This window comes from Pinus tabuliformis, chromosome 8 (genome assembly GCF_031772625.1).
Source record: "Pinus tabuliformis cultivar Carrire ecotype Pingquan chromosome 8, CPIR1, whole genome shotgun sequence".
NCBI lineage: Eukaryota > Viridiplantae > Streptophyta > Pinopsida > Pinales > Pinaceae > Pinus > Pinus tabuliformis.
The window spans coordinates 122,045,420-122,054,250 of NC_142294.1; the positions used below are offsets into that span (position 1 = coordinate 122,045,420).

The 8,831-nt window shown below is 37.0% G+C and overlaps 1 protein-coding gene across 1 annotated transcript; it reads right to left on the reverse strand.

Moving 5' to 3' along the window:
* Positions 1-5,218: 5,218 nt before the first annotated feature.
* On the reverse strand, positions 5,219-7,297 carry LOC149234431 (F-box only protein 6-like). The gene has a single exon (XM_089371838.1). It carries the CDS (start codon positions 6,734-6,736, stop codon positions 5,501-5,503), a length of 1,236 nt encoding a protein of 411 aa, XP_089227964.1. The 5' UTR covers positions 6,737-7,297; the 3' UTR covers positions 5,219-5,500.
* Positions 7,298-8,831: the final 1,534 nt, after the last annotated feature.

An 8,831-nucleotide genomic window follows, 5' to 3' on the forward strand; every position in this document is an offset into this window, starting at 1 on the left:
GTGGCATCTCTCATAGTATTTGTTTCAGTCAATCATAGTCTAGAGAAAGGTAGCAGTTCATGTTTGCTTGTTACTAGGTTTCTTAGAAGTCTAGGGAGTTCGCTCTTGTTCGCAAGAGGGATAAGTCCACATACCAAGAAGTGGTAGTTAAGCGTGAGCAGGATAGAACTCTCAAGATGGAGCCTCAACTAGAATCTCAGTTTCAGTCTAAGCTAGTCAGTAGTTGGGCTAAACAGCAGGATGATGATGATGAGGACCATAGCCCAGGGCGAGTGGAGGCAGTCACTCAGTTAGAGACTTCCAATATAGGGAGAGTTCAAACCAAGTGGGCAAAAGATTTGATTAAGGGAGATCATAATAGAGTTGAGTCTCCCAGCATCAAGAAGCAGACACCCAGGCACACAGGGTACATAGCACTTATGACTAATGACTAAAGTGGTGGACTCGCAGAGCATGGTGGGAAAGAATAGGTTTTCAAAGTAGGTTTCGCAAAAGAAAGCAGGGAAGACTTCTAGTTCAAAGGGAGCAGTTGCAGCAACATAGAACTTGGTAATGTCGGAGAGAGATCCAGGTGAACGAGGTTCTTCTAGTAACACCTATCTCACTAAAAGGGATTGTTGAAAATATTAACAAAAAAAGGGTTCCTTGATTTGTGCCTTAATCATAGGAGCCAAAACGAGTTTCTTCTTTGGCATGCTTGAGCTCCTAAAAATTAGGAGTCCAGGACGAGTTATGAAGCAATTAACCAATGTGTTAAAATAGAATGTTGAGTTATTTGTCTTCTAGTGTGAGTTGTATTGGGAACAAGATGAAGAGTTTGAGTTAGCCTCCTAAAATTTAGGAAGGACGAGTTAACACTAGCAGTGAGCCTTTGTTAACTTGTGAACCACTAGTTCAACTTACCTAATATAGAACTCACTAATTTTAACCATTTGAATTGCCTTTAAAAGGAGGGACAAAGGCACATGTTTAATCATTGTTTTGGTGAGCACGAGTTCATGAGACCAAGCAATAGGAAGCACGAGTTTGTGTGTGGAGCTTGTGAGATAAATAGAATGATCTTAGGTGAGGCTTGTGGGAGTTTGAAGAAGGACGAGTTCCTTGGGTTAGGAAGCAAGGATCAAGGTGCAAGCAAGGGTGTTTCAATTTAGTGTAAACAGAGAGAACATGGTTGTTCTCCAATGAAACTTTATGTATTGTAAAAGATGCATTGTTCAACCTTCTTCAATAAAATTCACAATAACAAGCAGAGAGTTTTCCCAATTGAGTTTCCTAGAAAATCTTGTGCCTTGATTATTGTGATGGTGTGTTTATTTCTATTCCTATTCCACTGCAAAATAAGTAGAGAAATTATGTGTCTATATGAAAGGAAATTACTTTCAAATTGTTCATATTAGCAATTGCAGAATTTTGTGGATTTTTTACACTATAGATTGTTTTCCTAGTTATTTGCACAAATTATTAGGTGGGAATCCACCGACTTTGTTCCTAAGTACTTTCTTAATGTTCTACAATATTCGATGCATGAAGGAATAGCTTTTGATCAGGTTGACATAATCTCTACCAAAATTTCATATCAAAAAGGTTCTATATGTCTTCATACCTACTCTATGTTATTGTTTACTACAATGTTTTTGAAGGTCTCTCGAGTTTGAGACACTCCACCTTTTAACCTTGACCCTATGCAGTCTTGGTACTCCTCCCTATGGAGGCATAAGGCTCAGTTCCACTTTTATCCGGTTCAAAATTTCTTTCATTGTGTAGAATAATGTCAATTAGTCCTTTCGCTAGTAGGTGCTCCTCTGAATCCCAAACATTGCTTGGCAACCAGACAATGTTTTATGCACTCAATTATCAGTGAAATTTGTTTTTAAACTTTCACATATGATACAAGCATTGATTTACTTTAATAGCAAACAAAATACATCAGCTACACACATGGATGGAGGAAGTTCAAACACGTCTTAAGGTTACAAAATAGATGATGATAGAAAGGATACTAGTGCCCTTTGAGTTCACATCAGGTTTAATGTTTTGTGCCTTACTGTTTGTTAACCAGTGCAATCTTGTTTCATCTCAGCTTTGTTTTTGAGGTTTCCTTCCAACTAGAGTTTACTTCTCATATTTTATATATTTTCTGATATTCAACTAGTTCACTGGTCATTGTTTAGTTTTTGGAACTCAAACCATGTTGTGTTCTTCCCTTCAACTATAAAGCCCAAGGGTTTGTACTTTCCTTCGGTTGCTTGAGCCTTCTTAATGCACATGGGAAAGCAATACGAACTTCTATAAGATACAACTTGGCCAAGGACAAGGAAGGAAAATGTATGGGTGATGGACTCTTTTATCTTCCATGGTGGAGCAAAGAGATGCTCCAAAAGAGGAAGATGGAAGAACATGCAAAGAAATGGTAGACAAAATGAGCATCTTGCCCCAGAAGTTGGAACACAACATGTTAAACAGTTTCTCGGAATAGGGCAAAGTGAGAGCCCAGATAAGAGAATGGTAGAATCCCAAGTGTATCCATTACAGTCCAACTCACATGGACCCTAAACACACGTGTGAAGAGTCATTACAAGGCTACATTGGACTTCAATTTTCATACTTGGGATGTTCTAACTTGCTAGTGGTAAACTCAACTCAAAAAGTCTAATGAGGCACAACAACATCATATTGAATGGACCATCAATCTGGGAAATGAAATGTATGGGAATGGAGCTCAAGACAAGGACTAGAAGAAGAGGTGGAATGAAAAATTATGCAGGTATCTAAGCAAGATGAAAAATACGAATAAGACATCCAACAAATCAGTTGGGAGAATGGATGGAAAGTCTTCAAGCAGGGATGGGGAAAAAGAAAATTAAGGAAGATAGGAACGGGTACCGGCATTGCTGAAGCAGAACTGGTTGATATAGAAAATGAAGCAAAAAGGACCGAGGCAACAATTCTGGAAGGTTTGATTATGTTGTTAATTTCACTAACGTAGGCTGCAATATGATACCATCCAAAGTTGTAAAATCTTGAAGGCTATCAAGCTAAGTTACCTGACACGTACGCACACCTCCCCCGTCTCTCATATCCTTCGTCACGAGCCTAATGCATGTCAGATGAGTTTGACTTATGTCTAACATGTGTCAGGCTCATGTCATGATTCTTGTTTTCACCCCTGCTTCCCACTCACTTGGTCGAGCTTTTGGAGCTGTGGGAGGAATTGGAGTGCAAGTAAAAGAGAGTAACTACTTTTTAAGGAGATTCAAAGCACTGGTAAGTGGATTTGCCATTCATATTTTTTTGCTTTTGCTACAGCGGTCCATTTTTCCTACAACTTGTTTTTTTACAACAGCCTGTATATCACAGCAATCATGGCTCAATAGGGCAAAAGAAGGGGAGGAATACCCCTACTGATAATGTCCCCCTCTATCAATTTCATCCTCACTGATAATGTCCCCTCTCCATCATTTTCATTAGGGTCTGCAAGTGTTCCATCTGTTGGAAGTGGCGCTGCAACAACAGTTCCAAATCTTGAAAAACAATATTCTTTTGCTGTCAATTTCTTGTCTGTTTGTCAATTTATCATCATTGATGTAGTACTAGTTGTATATATATGTATGATTGAATTTGTATCATCATCATGTAATTAGTTTCTAAATTGAATCTTTGTCTATATTTCATTTTTTGTGTGTACTTCACTCCACTCTATCTCTATATATAGATATTCTTATTCTGGGGTCACCATGTCATGTTTTCCATGTCCTCTATATATCCTCCGTGTATATATATATATATCCTCCGTGTCCTATTCTGGGGTCACTGTGTCATGTGATACTTGTATTTCCATGTCCTCAGTGTCTCATGTCAGGTGACTTAGCAATCAAGTTAATCTCTCACCTCAGTGTCTCATGTCAACATGTCAGGTGACTTAGCAATAAAGTTAATCTATCATCTATAGAAAGCAAATCAGCCTAATTGGAAAGGTGCAGATTTTGGGTATCAGACAAGAATATATAGTGGATAAAATCAACCCATACTATTGTAAAGATGACCACTGTATCATGTACAAAACTTCAAAAGCCTTTTTCAAACCAGGACACGGGGGATTGACTGCGGCTACCCAACTTTGTAAGATAAACTATGTTTTAACAATAATCATGCGGCTGTTATTTGTGCATATCTATATGTAATTTTCTTAAGGACTTTATACTTTAGTTGCTTTACTTTTGGTTAGACTAGCCGGATACTTACTTGAAAACATATCTGTTTTCCTTCATTTTGGAAGTGATCATGCTGTAGGATCATTTTTTATTATTGTACTGGAGCAGGCTATATTTTTTTATGTGTGTTTTTCTCTAGCGATAAGGGGACTGTTTGAAATGGGGAAGAGCATCTACAAATGTCAAAACCTAATTCTATTTTATACCTTTTTTCTGAGAAAAAAAAATTAAAAATACGTAATCTCTTTCAAATTACGAAAGTAAAATAAGTTGGTATCACTATGCCCCAAAATAGTTAGCAGCCTCAAAGAAATCACTGCGCTTCAATTACCAGCTATACTATTTCTTCAAAGCTTCAAGTCTTCCATTTAGCCTATTAACTTATTAAGAAACAGCATTGACAAGTTATTCATAACATTAAGATAAACATTGTGATTGAAGTCAATCATATCAAATAACAACGTTGCAGCAATAACACGTCAGCTACTTTTGCCACAAACATAGAAATATTTGGTGAAAAATCTTAAAGGATGATGGATTAATTTTAATCACTTTTGAAGAGCCTATCAACACCATATTACCAAGAATGGTCAAGTACTAAATTCATATCCTTTTATTTAAATCTGGAAAGCTATAGATTGAACTTACAAGATCAGCAGCGCTGTTTATTCAAAACTGTGATTACCTGTAGTTTGGACTAAAGATAGATTTCCCATTAGAATCAAAGAACATTACAAGATAAAGCAACACCATATTACCAAGAATAGTCGAATACTAAATTCATATCCTTTTTTTTAAATCTGGAAAGCTATAGATTGAGCTTACAAGGTCAGCAGAGCTGTCTATTCAAAACTGTGATCACATGTAGTTTCGACTAAAGATAGATTTCAATTAGAATCAAAGAACATTACAAGATAAAGGTTACAAGGTCAGCAGCGCTGTTTATTCTAAACTGTCATCACCTGTAGTTTGGACTAAAGATAGATTTCCCATTAGACAACACCATATTACCAAGAATAGTCAAATACTAAATTCATATCTTTTTTTTTAAATCTGGAAAGCTCTAGGTTGAGCTTACAAGGTCAGCAGAGCTGTCTAGGTTGAGCTTACAAGATCAGCAGAGCTGTCTATTCAAAACTGTGAACACATGTAGTTTATTACACGATAAAGCAACGTCTGGAGAGAAAAAACAAAAAAAACCTATATCTGAAAACGATACTCAGAATGTTTAAAATGCTTAACATGGCAATGTAAAAGGCAAAGGCATGTGTTGCGTGCATACTACATCTTCACCCAACCTTCATGTCAGGCCTTGGTTCAAATGCCATGAAATAGCCCGCCCATATATCGTTAGTGGTGTCATCATCTAAAGAACAACTAGGAAGCCAACTCCATGTATTTTCACTTGCACTGTAAACAACCACTTCTATCGTACGCATTCCTCCATTGATTATAAAGCATGTGCAATCCCCTACTCCTACGCAGCAAATAAATGGATCGCCCCTACAATCCAAACACCTGTTAACGCGCTCACACAGGGATGGAGACATTCTAGCAATCTCCTTCAACCGTGATGTTGAGGAGTCCACCTTCCCCTGTTCAAATTCCCATATAATGACATCCTGCAAAAGGTTCTTCCCATATATACCAGCTGTAACTAGAACCCTCGACTCGCAGGCAAGCAGATAAAGGAAAATGGGCTTTTGATTAGCCACGTCTGGCAAGGGAGCAGAAATGGAAGTCCCTTCTCTGATACTAAAACCCATGATGTCCCATTGCCCATTAATGACCGTCAAATAGTATAAGGAACCGCGACAGAAAACCATACACATCTCCTTCCCCATCCCCGTTCCCAATGCCTGCACATCTTCTGGCAGGTGTCCTGCAATTCTCCATGATTTCTCAGTGGAGTTGTAGATTTCGACTACATGTGCATTCCCAGAACTTGACTTGCCTACGGCCACGACTTTGTATGTATTTCCATTGTCACCGTCCCCACCAACTATGCCTATGGCAAAGATGTGCCGAATGGATGACAATGGGGGAAGTTGTAAGGACTTTCTTGTGAGAGGATTGAAAACAACAAATGTAAAGGCAGTCCCCACCAAGAAGAGACCTGCGCTTGATCCATAGCAATGAATTGGAAAATTTCCCTTTAATTCTCGCTGTAAGATAAATGAAAGGGAGATAGAGGAGGTTTTCTTCCAGGTCCGTGTGAAGAAGCAGTGAGCCAGAGAACTAGGCATTTTGGATTCACATGCAAAACCTCCCAATCTCAGTTCTCTTCTCTCTTGCAAAACCTGCCACTGCACAACCAGCCATGGTTTTCTATTGGGAGGTTTCTTTGCCCATTTGCTTGTTATGAATTTGGTTGACGAAATTAGGGCATCCCATTTCTGGCAAACACTGCGAAATCTGCACAAGGATTGGAGTGGTAGCCATGACAATATCTCCTCTATGAGATGCTCTGGTAATTCAAAACATTCCAAGCGCTTTTTCGGTTCTATATCCCTAGAATGGCCCATTTTTCTTTAACCCTAACCCGTAACTGAGGAAACCCACCTAAAATTATTGTATGTTCATTGTTACTGACTTTTACATACAACTGGAAAAACTCAGATACATGTTATATTGGCGTCCTGTCTTCTCTGTCTGCACCACTCCTCCCGCACACACATCCTCTGGCAAAGCTCGTTGCGGTCCTTCCTGCTACGAATCGTTGGTGTTCCCCGCATCAACCTCCGATGATCTCGTGAGTCGTGCAGCCATAGGGCAGGCCGTCCAAACTATCTACAACCTGCAGAGAAGGATATCCAGTGTTTCAGTCACTGAAGAGTATTAATTCTGCTTTGCAGTAGAGTTATGGCGAACCGCTGTGGGGAATTTCAAACAACAACCACGGCAAAGGAGTGCGTGATGATTATGGACCAAGGTCGAAATGCGGTCTACCATAGAATTGGTTTTCAAAATGCTCTCTCAGAACTTAGGAGCTTTCCAACCGAAGAAGAGGTCCTCTCACGGAGGGAAATAGGCGTTTAATAGGAAAAGAGGGATTATTGGCTTCCGCAAATCGAGGCGAAAAAGGGAGGGAAATAGGCGTTTAATAGGAAAAGAGGGATTATTGGCTTCGGCAAATCGAGGCGAAAATGATTATGGCCTTCGGCAGCGCTACCAGATCTTGATATAATATTGATTGTGAGATAATATAAGGGAAAAAATAAAAGTACAATACTAAAATTAATTAATATATATATATATATATATAAATAAAGTATTAATTAGCAAGTACATGGGTGGTGCAAAGAAGGTTGAAAAAAGGTGTAAGAGAATTTGGAAAGTAATAAAGAAGTGAAATATATTCACAATAAAATTTAATCAATGTTTGAGTTTATATTTTTGCTAGAGTAATGTTGGTTTTTTTTAAATAGCATGAAATAAATTATGGGAAAAAAAACACATAGCACAACAGTTGCACCTTTTAGCTACGTATTCCCTATTAAGGGTTTTTTAGGAAAATTGTGTATCTATTATGTGTATTTTTTCTATTTTTTTCAATTAATTAATAGAAAATCAATTAATTAAAAAATCTCGAATAGGAAAAATTAACAATAAATATTTTCAGTGATACAATTCCAATGGAATATCTACACCAATTTATGGATCATATTCAATATTGTTCATGCAAAGGCTCAAACAAAAAAGTTGAGTTTGTGGCTTTCTAGACCTTTCTTCATTTTGCAAAAGGTTGAGTTTGTAGCTTTCTAGAGGTTTCTTCATTTCGTAGGCAAGTAGGGAGTATCAAATATATAATTATTAATATATTTTTAAATACATAAATTTACATATTAATATATTTTATTTAACATTCATTATTAATATTTTATTTTTTAATAATATTTTTAGTTATCATAAAATATTAATAATATCCACTTTAGAGGTCATGGATGACTCTAAATTGGTGATAGATTGGACATGCAAAAATGTTGTGTTGGATAATGTATGTCATTCCCCCCTTCTTTAGGAAATTCAAAATATTCTTCTATCGTTTTCAATAATGAATTCATTAAGAAGCTATTCCACAAAAAAATGAAAAAGAAATTGAAAGACAGGAAATAAATAGATGTCGATGCCAATATGTCATCCACGGGTCATTTTACTCAGGGCGAACAATTGATTTCCTTGTTATTTCTAAATTTTCCATGAAATATGTGTACAATTATCTTATAGTTGTGGTTACAACGCCAACATTCATATATGTATGTTGATAAATTGTCATCTCGGTAGCATATGAGATACCCCGAGAACTATGCCTCCCACAATCTTCCATGGAATTTCCAACAGGACAATATATGAACAACATGGACATTGTTATATTTAGATGAGGGAGGAATGAAAATGAAAACAAAATTAAAATAACCAAAAACAAATTAACTTGAAAAAACAAAAATATTTGAAAATAAATTACATGCATAAATGAATAAAATTTATTCAATATTAATTAAAAATAGAAAAACTCAAATGAGTTCAGGGAAGAGTAAAGTTACATTTTGTAACACAATACCCTATCATCGAATTCATGAGATTCTATAAACCATCATTATAGAGGCAAGTATGACCTCC

What these genes read in the sequence shown, in the direction of transcription:
- LOC149234431 (XM_089371838.1), bottom strand. Translation starts at nt 6,736, where the DNA reads ATGGGCCATTCTAGGGATATAGAACCGAAAAAGCGCTTGGAATGTTTT.